This window comes from Gopherus evgoodei, chromosome 1 (genome assembly GCF_007399415.2).
Source record: "Gopherus evgoodei ecotype Sinaloan lineage chromosome 1, rGopEvg1_v1.p, whole genome shotgun sequence".
Lineage (NCBI taxonomy): Eukaryota > Metazoa > Chordata > Testudines > Testudinidae > Gopherus > Gopherus evgoodei.
The window spans coordinates 144,156,313-144,170,797 of NC_044322.1; the positions used below are offsets into that span (position 1 = coordinate 144,156,313).

At 43.3% G+C, this 14,485-nt stretch overlaps 1 protein-coding gene across 4 annotated transcripts in view; it reads left to right on the forward strand.

The window, feature by feature from the left end:
* The window catches only part of C1HXorf58 (chromosome 1 CXorf58 homolog), a 35,000-nt gene that overhangs the window by 13,688 nt on the left and 6,827 nt on the right, over window positions 1–14,485 (forward strand). For all 4 annotated transcript variants that reach the window (XM_030574971.1, XM_030574983.1, XM_030575002.1 and 1 more), the window contains 3 exons: window positions 1,589–1,720; window positions 6,849–7,078; window positions 12,401–12,551. In XM_030574971.1, coding sequence (XP_030430831.1) covers window positions 1,589–1,720; window positions 6,849–7,078; window positions 12,401–12,551 — 513 coding nt within the window. The remainder of the gene's footprint in view (window positions 1–1,588; window positions 1,721–6,848; window positions 7,079–12,400; window positions 12,552–14,485) is intronic.

Here is a 14,485-nt window from a genome sequence, read left to right on the forward strand (position 1 = left end):
CCAAATAGTGAAATATTGCAGAAATTAACATTCAGATACAGTAGTATATTTTACAGAAGTTCTGTCATTGCATCATTTGGTGTTATGTCTCAATATAATATGTATAGCACAGCATGATAAGTGAGAAATGCAAGTAGTCAGTACCCACTGATCTTCTAACCTATTCAATTTAGCTTATATTTAACATGAGTGAGAACATCTTTATATTTTAAGCAAAGAGGCCCATGTTTTAGGTTTATTCCACCCAAGTAAGGAAAAAGTTGCTGTGTCAATATAGTGTTATTGACTAATTCAGTCACTCATGAATCAATATAATTTCCATTTTGTGAAATGAAGGAGGGTGGCAGCTTTGCAAGAAAGAATTTTTTTGGTGTTTGCATGTAGCTTTCATCTGTAATTTTTTAAAAATTATTCTTAATTCCATCATGTTGGTGGCTGCTGTGGAGACAGTTCCTCAGCACTCTTACAACAGAAAAATTGGGTATGGCCAAAACAATTATTTGAATATATAACAACTTTACCTTTCTTACAACATTTTTAATACAAAGATATCAATTATAATTATAGATATTCACCACTGAAATACAGACATTTCTGTATCAGAGGGATGTTAAAGTTCCAATGTCTACTCCAAACTACTAATGTGTTAAAGCTGTTTGAAAAAGTTTGCAACATTTAGAAGAATCCATTTTTTTTTATATTGGCAAAGTGGTTTTTTTTTTAATATTCAAAGGGACAGATCCTTAGCTGATTTGTCATAGCTCCACTGACTTCAATAGGGCTATGACAAGTTATGCAAGTTGAGGATGTGGAGCAAAACCTTCTGAACCAGTGCTAAACAGAGTCTTAAACAACCACCACGCTTAGGCAAAAATCAGACTTGACAAATTTCAGCCACAGAGATGAAGGTTTCAAAAAGCTGTAAACATCTGAAGAAGATGAAGAACAACTGCAGATCTTGTTACCCATTCCAGCAATAATGCTGTATGAGGGACGAGGGAGGCAAATGTAACTGTCATTGTGAAAGCTTATATGAATGAAATAAGAGTTAATTAGAGGCTGAGTAACTTTTAATTTTCCATCTAAAATGTAAATCCTATATTAGTTACCTGGTACATCTGAGGGAAGCAGCTGTGTCATCACTAAGCATTATTTTCAAATTTGTAACTGAAATTGTTTCACCATTATGCTGACCACTATTTTCTCATTGTTTACTTGTATTCCTCTGACTGTCTGTATCCATTTGTTGTCTCTTGTCTTATACTTAAATTGTAAGCTGGCTGGGACAGGGACTCTCTCTTCTATTTGTACAGCACCTAGCACAATGGCATTCTTGGTCCATGACTAGAGTTTCTAGGTGCGACAATTGTATAAATAATATTAATAATACAGTGAGTGGACAATCCATCTCCAATCGTGCTGAGCTTTCTGTGTACTAATTAGAATTCCTTGTTTATTTTAATTTTTTGTTGAGCACTGGGATTTCAGGAGGATTAAGACTTTTCCCTGAGTTGAAATATGAGGACTGTAGGAATTTTGTGTGTGTGTTTTTGGTTTTTTAGCTACAGCATATTTCCTGTTTTTATAGGCAGCAGTTGATGCTTGCAAGTTGATGGGACATCGAAAATATTATGATCAAATGATATGGGATGAACTTCAGTACCAAAACCACAAAATAATAGACGAAATAGATGTTGCTACAGTGAAAGATTATATGCAAGTAAGAAATGTTTTCAAATATTTTCTCAGAGGTTTTGGTAATGGAAAAAAAAACTTCTTTTGGGGAAAAAAGATTGACATGATCTAAAATATAGATAGTGACTATAACTGCACGACTAAAATTTAAAGACCTAATTCTCAAGTGCTTACACCTTGTGCAGCCATTTATATCAGCTCAAAATAAGTGTAAAGGGTACCTTAAGCACTTCCGTGGGAGTGCAGAAATCTTATTTGGTGGCGTTTTACATCCACCTTGAACCGATGTAAATGACTACAAATTACAAGGCAGTGGAAAACTAAGTCCTATGATTGTGAAGCTTCAGAGAAGTTATTGAAGTTGTATGGATTAGTTCCTATAATATGTATTGTCAGGGTTACACAAGGATGGTAGAAATCTTTAAAAGATCAGTCTGATAACAGTGATACTCTTTAAATGGAAAAAGTGAGAAGAGAACCAGTACCATTATTTTTCTTTTAGACCAGTGTTAGTATATTGATTTTGATGGAATTACAACTGATTTACAGTGGTATAAGTGAGGCCTGGTCTACACTATGCGTTTAAACCTATTTTAGCAGTGTTAAACCGATTTAACGCTGTACCCGTCCACATGAGGCCCTTTATATTGATATAAAGGGCTCTTTAAATCGGTTTCTGTACTCCTCGCTAACGAGAGAAGTAGTGCTAAAATCGGTATTACGTGGCCGCAAATCGATGGTATTGGCCTTCGGGCAGTATCCCACAGTGCACCATTGTGACCACTCTGGACAGCAATCTCAACTCGGATTCACTGGCCAGGTATACAGGAAAAGCCCCACGAACTTTTAAATTTCATTTCCTGTTTGGCCAGCATGGAGCTCTGATTAGCACAGGTAACAATGCAGTCTCCTGAGAATCGAAAAAGAGCTCCAGCATGGACCGCACGGGAGGTACTGGATCTGATCGCTATATGGGGAGAGGATTCTGTGCTAATAGAACTACGTTCCAAAAGAAGAAATGAAAAAATATTTGAAAAAATTTCCAAGGCTATGATGGAGAAAGGCCACACCAGGGACTCAGTGCAGTGCAGAGTGAAAGTTAAGGAGCTCAGACAAGCCTACCAAAAAACCAAAGAAGCAAATGGAAGGTCCGAGGCAGGGCCGAAAACATGCCACTTCTATGGTGAGCTGCATGCAATTCTAGGGGGGTCCGCCACCACTACCCCACCCCCGTCCCTGGATTCCGATGTGGGAGTGGTAATCTCAGCCATGGCTGAGGATCTGTGGACGGGGAAGATGAGGAGGAGGAAGAGGAGGACGAGCTTGCAGAGAGCACACAGCACTCCGTTAGTCCCAACAGCCAGGAGCTTTTTCTCACCCAGACAGAATTTCCCTCCCAGCCCTCCCAAGCCACTAGCCCAGTCAGTGAAGCCATGGAAGCAACCTCTGGTGAGTGCACCTTTGTAAATATAAAACATGGTTTAAAAGCAAGCATATTTTAATGATTGATTTGCCCTGAGGACTTGGGATGCATTCGCAGCCAGTACAGTTATTGGAAAAGTTTGTTAACATGTCTGGGGATGGAGCGGAAATCCTCCAGGGACATCTCCATGAAGCGCTCCTGGAGGTACTCCAAAAGCCTTTGCAGAAGGTTTCTGGGCAAGGCAGCCTTATTCCATCCACCATGGTAGGATACTTTACCATGTCATGCATGTAGCAAGTAATCGGGTATCATTGCATGACAAAGCATAGCTGTGTATGGTCCCGGTGATTGCTGGCATTCAAGAAACATCTGTTCTTTATCGCACTGTTATTCTCAGGAGAGTGATATTGTTCATGGTAACCTGGTTGAAATTCAGGAATTTAAGTAAGGGGACAGAGATGGCCATTCCTACTGGGCTGTTCGCCTGTTGCTTAAAAGAAATCCTTCCTTGCACATAGCCAAGCGGGGGCGAGGGGAATAACGCTGAGCTTTTTCGCGTTTGGTTATCAGAGATCTTCCCTGCTACCAGCCACGCGGTGGGGGGGTGATTAGCAGTGATCTTCCATGATACCAGCCATGATACCAGCCATGCGACCTTGTAGTGAAATCACATGTGCTATGTAAAGTGAGTAGTGTTGTTCACTGTGAAAGAGTATAACCATTGATCTGTAAAATGTATCTTTTTAAATACTTCTCTCCCTTTTTTCCCTCCCTCATGCAGCTGCACATTTTTCAAGTCTCCCTACTCCATCCAGAAGGCTATCTCAGATAAGGCAGAGGAAAAAGAAGATGTGAGACGAAATGTTCTTGGAAATCATGGAAGTGACCCGCAATGAAAGAGCTCATCTGAATGAGTGGAAGGACATGGTATCAAATTACAGGAAAGATGCCAGTGAATGTGAGGACAGGAGGGACCGACGTGAGGATAGGAGAGACGCTCGAGATGAGAGGTGGTGGCAGGAAGATCAGAGGTGGCGGGATGCAACGCTGGGGTTGCCGCGTGATCAAACATATCCTCTGACGTCTCGTGGAGCTTCAGGAAGAGCAGCGGGGTCACAGAGTGCCACTGCAGCCCCTGTGTAACCACCCTCACCACTCACCATGTTCCATGTCTTCCTCACCCAGACGTGTAAGAACGCGTGGGGGAAGGCTTCGTGCACCCACCCACTCCACCCCCGTGGATAGCCCAACCAAAAGGCTGTCATTACATTGAAATGTCTGTAGTAGCCTTTTCCTTCCCTCCTATCCTCCTCCCAAACCACACTCGGGATACCTTGTCATTTCTCTCCCTCTTTTTATAATGACTTTTTAATAAAGAATACATGATTTTTAAACGATAGTGACTTTATTTCCTTAAGCAAGCTGTAATCGAAGGGGGAGGGTGGGTTTCTTACAGGGAATGAGTCAATCAAAGGAGGGGTGTTCATCAAGGGGAAACAAACAACAGTTACACCATACCCTGGCCCGTGATGAAACTCATTTTCAAAGCTTCTCTGATGCGCACCGCTTCCTGGTGTGCTCTTTTAATCGCCCTGATGTCTGGCTGCGCGTAATCAGCAGCCAGGTGATTTGCCTCAGCCTCCCACCCCGCCATAAAGGTCTCCCCCTTACTCTCACAGAGATTGCGGTGCACACAGCAAGCAGCAACAACAAAGGGGACATTGGTTTGGCTGAGGTCTGAGCAAGTCAGTAATGTGCGCCAGCGTGCCTTTAAACGGCCAAATGCACACTGTACCACCATCCTGCACTTGCTCAGCCTGTAGTTGAACAGCTCCTGACTACTGTCCAGGCTGCCTGTGTATGGCTTCATGAGCCATGGCTTCATGAGCCATGGCATCAAGGGGTAGGCTGGGTCCCCCAGGATAACTACAGGCATTTCAACATCCCCAATGATTATTTTCTGGTCTGGGAAGTAATTCCCTTGCTGCAGCCGTTTAAACAGAGTAGTGCCCCTGAAGACGCAAGCGTCATGAACCCTTCTTGGCCATCCCACGTGGATGTTGGTGAAATGTCCCTTGTGATCCACCAGTGCTCGCAGCACCATTGAAAAGTACCCCTTGCGGTTTACATACTGGGTGCCCTGGTGCTCCGGTGCCAAGATAGGGATATGGGTTCCATCTACTGCCCCCCCCCCCACAGTTAGGGAATCCCATTGCAGCAAAGCCAGCCACTATGACCTGCACATTTCCCAGAGTCACAACCTTTCGTAGCAGCAGCTTAATGATTGCTTTGGCTACTTGCATCACAGCAGCCCCCACAGTAGATTTTCCCACTCCAAATTGATTCCTGACTGACCGGTAGCTGTCTGGCGTTGCAAGCTTCCAGAGGGCTATTGCCACTCGCTTCTCCACTGTGAGGGCTGCTCTCATCTTGGTATTATGGCGTTTCAGGGCAGGGGAAAGCAAGTCACAAAGTTCCATGAAAGTGCCCTTACGCATGTGAAAGTTTCGCAACCACTGCGAATCGTCCCACACCCGCAAAACTATGCGGTCCCACCAGTCTGTGCTTGTTTCCCGGGCCCAAAATTGGCGTTCAATAGCTAGAACCTGCCCCATTACCAGCAGGATCTCCAAAGCACAGGGGCCCGCAGTTTGAGAGAATTCTGTGTCCATGTCCTCATCACTCTTGTCGCTGCACTGCTGTAGCCGCCTCCTCGTCCTCGCCTGGCTTTGCAGGTCCCGGTTCAGCATAGACTGCATGAGAATGCGCGAGGTGTTTACAACATCCACGATTGCGGTATTGATCTGAGCAGGGACCATGCTTGCTGTGCTATGGCATCTGCTCAGTTCACCCAGGAAAAAAGGCACAAAACGGTTGTCTGCTGCTTTCAGGGAGGGAAGGGGTGAGGCTGTACCCAGAACCACCCGTGACAATGATTTTTGCCCCATCAGGCACTGGGATCTCAACCCAGAATTCCAAGGGGCGGGGGAGACTGCGGGAACTATGGGATAGCTACCCATAGTGCAACGCTCCAGAAATCAATGCTAGCCTTGGACCATGGACGCACACCGCCAAATTAATGTGCCTAGTGTGGCTGTGTGCACTCAACTTCATACAATCTGTTTTACAAAAACGGTTTATGTAAAATCAGAATAATCCCGTAGTGTAGACGTACCCTGAGAGAAGAATCATCACCAAGAAGTACTGATGCTTGAGTAGTGCAGTGAAACCTTTTCTGGTTAATTCCTATATTTAAAAAATTAGGGCCAAATCCTGGATGACTGGCTATGGCACCCATATCTAAGAAGGACAGTGACACGTAAAGATCGCTATAAAAACCACTCTAATTTCAAGTAATATTTGTTACTATAGAGCAGTGAAGGAACTCAGGCTATTAATGTACATATGCATATTTTTGTGACCAGTTTAAATTTAGTTATTATATTATATGTAAATTTATGTAATGGATATAGATACAGATATCCAGAGAACAGATGTCATTGTATTATAGGAATACAATACAATGACAGAGTAGGTCATTTCAGGGGTTCCAACCATTTGATTTAACCAACCGTCTGAATAAGGTTTTCTTTAATATGCAAGTTCATCATTAAAATGGTTAATGAGGATGAGAAAAATATGAATAGGGGAGACTTTGGATCTCATAAAATGAATTAGGTTTCATGCATTTTTTTATAAATATTAATATTCATATTTTGTGGCTTTATAGTATATCAGTAACCTGGATGAGACCCCAGCGTACTTTGGTGGCAGAGATAACTGCTGGAGAAAATTGTCTCTGGAAAACTTTCCCAGGACAATGATTATGTATGACATAATGGATTATGCACAGTCTGGGACACTGTCAAACCCACTTAAGGAGAAACTGACATTTCTGCTCCTGAGGCCACAGAATGAAGAGCTACGGCATGATCAACTCATGACTGTTTCTCGAGTCAGGTAAAAAAATACCCAACAACTTATCCACAATAACAAGCTTAATTTTTATTTTGAATTTCTATACTTTGTACTTCATTTTAAGGATCTCAAAATATGTATTAATTAGTGTTTACAAAACACCAGTGGTAAAATTATCCCCATTTTACATATGGGTAAACTGGCAGAGAGGAGTTTAGTGACTTGCCAAAGTTCATACACGAAGTCAGTATGGAGTCAAGGATAGAACCTAGGAGATACTCCTAATGCTTTGTGTTATCCACTAAATAATATTGTTTTAGAGATTGTCTAACAAGTCAACATTTTCATTTTTAGTAGAAAAAGATTTGCATGATAATTTACTGGCCATATAACAACAAATCTGTAACACATCTCAAGGTACAGTATAGTGGAGAAAGTTGGATTTTCTTTTATATTCCTATTTAAACAACTGCTACCATTTTGTAACTTCTACCATTAAACATCAAATGTGTTTCTCACTAACATATACTGGGAAATAATTAGAGTCAATGCCAAGGGGCTGGCATGTCTTGATATACTCTTTTTAAATCACACATCTACTTGATTTTAAAAAAGAGGCCTTACTCAATCTTTTCTCTAAGTATGTTCACTGAAATGGAAAACACAAACACTGAGTCATGTCATTCTTGCATTGATTGTTAGCACATCCTTTTTTAAACTTCCTTTTCTGGTCTTTTTATAGTTAACTGATTTTTTTCAGCTTTTTTCATTTTAATTAAAGGAATACTGTCAAAATTGGCAGGCCTCTGCCTGTCCCCTAGCGAAGTCTCAGCTATATTACTGTATTGACAGCCATGAAGTATGAAGTCATCTGTTCAACCAGTAGTTCACAGCATAGGTGAAGGCAGTGATCATGCAAACTTCCCTATGGCCTTGGCTACACTTGAGAGTTACAGCGCTGTTGGTGGCTTTATAGCAGTGTAACTCACTCCCTGTCCACATTGGCAAGGCACATACAGTGCTGTATCTCCGTGACACTAGCGCTGCTTGTACTCCACCTCCACGAGAAGAATAAAAAGAATAGCACTGCTGCTGCAGCGCTGGGGTGCCAGTGTAAACAGGGAGTAATCTTAGTACGCTGTGACTGACCTCCGGAAGCTTCCCATAATCCTTTTAAGTGAAGGTTTCACTCTTTGTTTTGTTGTGATACCTCTCTTTGTTTTGTTGTGAACTCTGGGCTCCGGAGCTGGTTATCAAAAACACAAACAGCTCCTGTTTGCTGTGAATGGGCAGAGGAAGGGGGGCTCCCTTTGGAACGCCCACAGCTAGTGTTTGCTTGAAGAGGGGGAGGGAGGGGGCTTGAGGAGAGAAGCAGCACGGTGCGTGGGAGGGAGGGGGGGGTCCGTTTCGACGCGGCTGCTTATCTGGTCTGTGAGGGGAAAAAAACAGTTACTGTTTGCTTTCAGTGGAGTGAGAGGCGGTGGGGGAGGGGGTCGGAACTTGCAAGGCAGCTGCTGACACAATGTCGGCTCCAAAAATCCACTCTCTCTCTCCCCGACTCTCTGTCACACTCCAGCCCCCCTGCCCCCCACCTTTTGAAAAGCATGTTGCAGCCACTTGAACACTGGGATGGCTGCCCATAATGCACCGCTCCCAATGCCACTCCAGATGCTGCAAATGTGGCCATGACAGTGCGCTGGTAGCTTTCAGTGTGGACAGACTGCAGCACTTTCCCTACTCAGCTGTACGAAGACAGGTTTAACTCCTAGCACTGTACAGCTGCAAGTGTCATACCCTCAGATTCCCCACCAATATACCTCAAGTATTTCGAAGGGACCAGGTCGACTAGGTGAAATGGTAGTTGGATTTCTATTCCCATTCAGCTGTCACTTTTATTATTTAGGTTGTGGCACACCCTGTATGCTTAGCTGCTTCCCCCAACACGGATGATGACAGTCTCTGCACTGCAGAGTTTATAATCTAAAATTATAAAGGCAGATGCAGGGTGAAAGAAATACATGTCATGCAAACAAAGTAATCCACTTGATGACACACATCTAACTAGTCACGCTTTTATTGACACTTTTGTTTAGTTAAATGCATTAATTTAACTACCATCTCCTTATCTTTCATCCACAGCAATCCCCAGCTTTAATTCCAGAGTTCTTATGCCACTCCCTCCCTGCATTCAACCCCTTTCCTTTGCGTAATTGAATAGCTCACTTACAAGGTACATAGATTGTTGACACTGCTAGCAAGGGTGTCAATTAATGCCACAACTGGTAATTTTCTAATGCGGTCATCTGTGCATTAATAATTAGAATGAGATCACATAGCCCACTGAACAGCTTCTGTTCATGGCAACTGGCAACCATGCAGTCCAACTCCTTGTGAAGGTCAAGGGAGTCTTAGACTATGTCTATGTGGCCTCACAGTTTGGAGCATGGAGCTGTGAATTGCAACATCCACTAGCGCAGTGGTTCTCAACCATTTTTTTTCGCAGATCACTTGAAAATTGCTGAGGGTCTTGGCAGACCACTTAATGATCTTTCCAAATGTTGTTTGTACCATTAGCTAACTATTGTAAAACGCTTTAGATAAAAGCTCTGTATTTAAAAAAAACTAATTATTATTAAAGTCTTTTTGTTCTACAAATAAAAGCACACAACTCATTTTAATATCAGTAGTCTTACCTTTCTAATGCGATGGCTGTGCCCTCTCTCCCCCACTGCGGCAGCCCTGGAACTGGGGCTGGGAAGGAGGGGGGTCTCCCCCACCACGACAGCCACCAATCTGGGCTGGGAAGGAGGGAGGTCTCTCCCCCGCCACAACAGCCACAGAGATGAGGCTGGGAAGGAGGGCCATCTCTCCCCGGAGCTGGGGAAAGTCACCTCTTTCTCTGGCCATTGCAGCCGTGCAAGTTCCAAATTCGCCCCACCCCCAATGCCTCCTCCCATCTACTCCCTATTCCCCCCAAGACCACCCCCTCACCTTACATGTGCATCTTCTCCAGGGTCCGGGTACCTAATTAATGAAGCCATGCCTGCATGTCTCCACTAATTAGGTGTGTGGCCCTTCATTCCTTTGTGTGCGGCTGCCCAGGCACGCACCTTAGAGGGAACTATCTGCAGAACACCTGAATGGAGGTCACAGACCCCAGAGGGCCATGGACCACAGTTTGAGAACCTCTGCACTAGCGTGTTGTGCTGTAACTCCCCCACGTGGCTGCTGGTGGTGCTGTTGGATGGGATGGGATCTGAGTTACTGCAGAGAATTCTTTTCTGAGTGCTGGCTGGTGAGTCTTGCCCACATGCTCAGGGTTTAGCTGATCGCCATATTTGGGGTCAGGAAGGAATTTTCCTCCGGGGCAGATTGGCAGAGGCCCTGGAGGTTTTTCGCCTTCCCCTGCAGCGTGGGGCCTGGGTCACTTGCTGGTGGATTCTCTGCAGCTTGAGGTCTTCAAACCACAATTTGAAGACTTCAATAACTCAGGCATAGGTTAGGGGTTTGTTATAGAAGTGGATGGGTAGGGTTCTGTGGCCTGCTTTTTGCAGGGGGTCGGACTAGATGATCACACTGGTCCTTTCTGACCCTAGAATCTATGAATCTATAAACTAAAAGATATCTAGTTCATATTAACATATTCCTCTAAGGACTAAGTGAATGCGAACCAGGACTAAGTGAATGTGAACTAGGTACACATTAACACCAGGATGTATATCAGGGGAGTTAGAGCACAACATGCTATTGCAAGCTGTGATACATACCCCTTTAGTCTGAACTGCAAAGCTGTGTAGACAAGCCCTTAAGAGTTTAGTGGAGTTGGATCAAGCTGCTGCTTTGGATTTGAATTTACAGCATAGCTGAGAGGCTCTGCATCCCATTAGCAGCCTCTTGAGTCATCCAGTGTATCATGGTTATCTTATTAATTTCATAAAAATACAATTTAAAAAATCATTTTCAAAATCAAAACTATCCCTTAATAGTTTGTTTCCTAGGAAGAGGAAAATTCAATATTACTTTTAAACAAATCATAAATATGTTGATTGTGTTAGGCACCCACTGATGTAACAATCTACACTGGAAATGCCTTATTCTTGCTGCACCAACCAGACTTTTAGCAGCCCGGTCAGCAATGCTGACCAGAGCCACCAGGCATTCTGGTTGAAAACCAGTCTCCTGGCAACCGTCGTAGGCAAAAGCTAAATTATAGAGAAACAGTAGTGCTATACTTCCATTTGTATCACAACCCTGATTTTTTAAAGAAAAGTTTTTCTAATTTTAACAAAACTGAACTAATATGGCCTGAATACATGTGTGTGCTTCTTGGGTTTTTTTAAGGAAAGTTTGGTGATAAACAAAGTGTTGGAGATAAAAGAGAGCTTGAAAAACTGGAAGTATTCATTTTTTTTGCAAAACGGTGTAGTTTTGTTTTGTTTTGTTTTGGTACCTTGACTCCAAGAAAGGTAAGCTAGTTCTAGAAACTCAAGTTTGAAGTATTTGGGTATGTCTACACTGCAGAGAAAAAACCCTGGCACTGAATCTCAGAGCCTGGGTCAGTTGACTCAGGCATGCAGAGCTTTTCCTCTGGGGTTAAAAATAGCTGTGTAGACATTCCTGCTCAAGCTGCAATCTGAGCTCTGAGACCCTCTCGCCTCCCAGGGTTTCAGACTCTCAGTTCTAGCCCAAGTGGGGTTGTATACACAGCTATTTTTAGCTTCACAGCCTGAGTCCTGCAAGCCCAAGTCAATTGACCTGGCCTCTGACACTCAACACTGTGGGTTCTTCTTTGCAGTGTAAACATACTGCTTCAGTGAACCCTGAGGCTTCTGGTTTTTTGGAAAGACTATTTAGTTAGGCACAGTCTGCAAAATTGTAACCTCTGTGAGGTCTGGAACATAGCCACAAGAGAGGAACCTTAGAGGCCGTGGGACGGGATTGTGAGGAAGATCTGTGTATCAGAAACAACACAATTACCAGATTTCCTGATGCACCCATTATACCATCTTTGAGGTCTGATGTGTGCACTCTGATCTCATGCAAGCTGTGTCTGGGGACACTAATACCTCTGGGCTCTGCTATGCAGAAGAATTATGGGATGTATTAAGAGAAGTGGGGCTCCTGATATAAAGAGAGGATTCTGAGGATTTAGAACTAAAATAGAATTTTCTGTTTTTAAACATATTCTAATAATTTTTTCCTGAAATAATGGATATGGCTTTATAACTTGCATTCATGTGTGTGGTCTAGGACGTTTTGTTTTCTTAACTCTTTCACTGGTCTAAGCATTCAGCGTTGCAGATCTGAGATAACTTTCAAGATGTTTCATATTTAGGTTCTTTACATAATGCTCACATTTTCTAGGTCTCCTACATCTTGTCCTCCAACAGCCACCTCTTCATCTAGGTCTTATCAACCCTCTTCACTGCCTAGACCTTCAGTGCGTCGCTCTCGCCAAGCTCGACAGAAAGTAGCAAAAATGAAAAGAGTTCATGCACTTGAAAAAGAAAGAGAGGTAAATCAATCATTAATGATACAAAATAGAAAATGCATTGAATGTTTTTTTTTTCCAGGAGAATACTCTACAAAGTCTGTACTGGAAATATTCATTGGCCTGCAATTATAGGCAGGTACCCAAGCAGCATGGGGGAGGAAGCCCTCTAATTCAGATGCAACCTGGACAAAAAACAGACCTAAGGCATTGCAGGGACTAAAGGCTGGGAGGTGAGACAGGTGGAAGAAAATCTAATAAGGAGCGGGAGGTGGGACTGATAGGGCAGAGAGACTGGGAAATAATGGGGTAGGAGAAAGCAGAGAGAGATGTGACAAACAGCCAGGATGCAGGGGGAGAGCTGGGCCTGGCTGGATAAAGATACTGAACCAAGGAGCTGGTGGAGGAGAGGACACATTAGATAAGAAGGGCAGGAAGGGAGACTGGAACTGGGAGCCAGTAGAGAGACAATGTGGGCAGGCAACTGGAGGCTGGGGAGGCAGGGAGAGACAAGTCAAGGAGAGAGAGAGGAACTGGGAATGGCTGGGCAAGGAGCCGCTGGCAAGAAGCCTGTAGGGGCAAGACTAGGACTAGGAGCAGAAGTCTGAGGATGGAGGCTGGGAAGATTAGGTTAAGAGAATAGGACTGGGATGAGGAGCTATGGTGGGGTAGAGAGAGAACTAGGAGAGTGACTGGTTGGAGGGATGGGGCAGAATGGGTCAAGCTGGTGAAGAGAATGGGCAGAAGAGAGTCTGTACCCATAGAGCACACTTACCTCCAGAATCTGGAATGGAACCGAAGATTCTTGAGTCTCAGCATTCCTCTGCTGTCAGCAAATATCTGTGAAATTCAGTGACAAAATGTCCAATTCCCTTCTAATCCCAGCACCCTCTAGTGCTGGTCCTAATAGAGGATAAAAAACCTACTACTGCTATCGGTGACTCAGCTCAAATGGCAGAGGTCTTTGCTATGGATCTAAGGTTTCAACCCTGCAGCTGTCAGTATAATGTCACCTAATGGAATTGCTATTTTTTCTGTTTGTTTTTTTAGACATCTAGGAAATTATACACACAAGAGCTATGCTGAAATATTATGTCCAACACACAAAAGTTAGGAAGTGTCAGAATTAAAGTTGCCTGCAAAACCTTAATACACCCCTGCGTGTGTGTATGCAGTGTGATATAATATTGAGTTACATGAACCCACAGGCCCCTAGTCTCATTCCATGCATACAATGGACAGTAGTATCTTGAACTCAGTGGTTGGAGTGGTCATCTGCAGTGTGGACGATGTGGGTTCATATCTCTGCTCCACATAAAGCAGAAGAGATATTGGAGCCTGGGTCTCCTAATCCTGTGTGAATGCTCTAACCACAAGGCTACAGCTTAGCACATTTTGTGACTCTAGCCCTTCATTTCCTTTTGCTCTTATTAAAAAGGTTTAAAATACCCAATGTATTTCACTTTGAAGCAAACAAAAAAACCCAACATTTCATTCAACCCAATTTTTTCCCCAACTTGTTGGAGTCATGAAATTAAAAAAAAAAATAAACAACCACAACTCAGTTCAACCCAAACCAATAATTTCTTTCCAACTGCAAAAAAATAAAAATAAAAATCAGTTATTCACACAGCTCTAATCAAAAGTCTTTCCAGCTCTTCATCATCCTTGCTTATAGCCTTCCCTCCTGACTCACAGTCCTTTGCAGACCTCCCAGCTTGGACTTCTCACCCAGCAGGCTCCTCAGTTAAGTAACAGTGACAAATAATAACAGTGAGAAATAGGAAATCTATTAAACAACAAGGAGTCCAGTGGCACCTTAAAGACTAACAGAAGGTGCCACCTGACTCCTTGTTATTTTTGTGGATACAGACTAACAGGGCTACCCCCGATATAAATCTCTAAGGTAATGGATAGCAACAGCTGAACAGACATACTAATATTTCCTTTATTTCTTA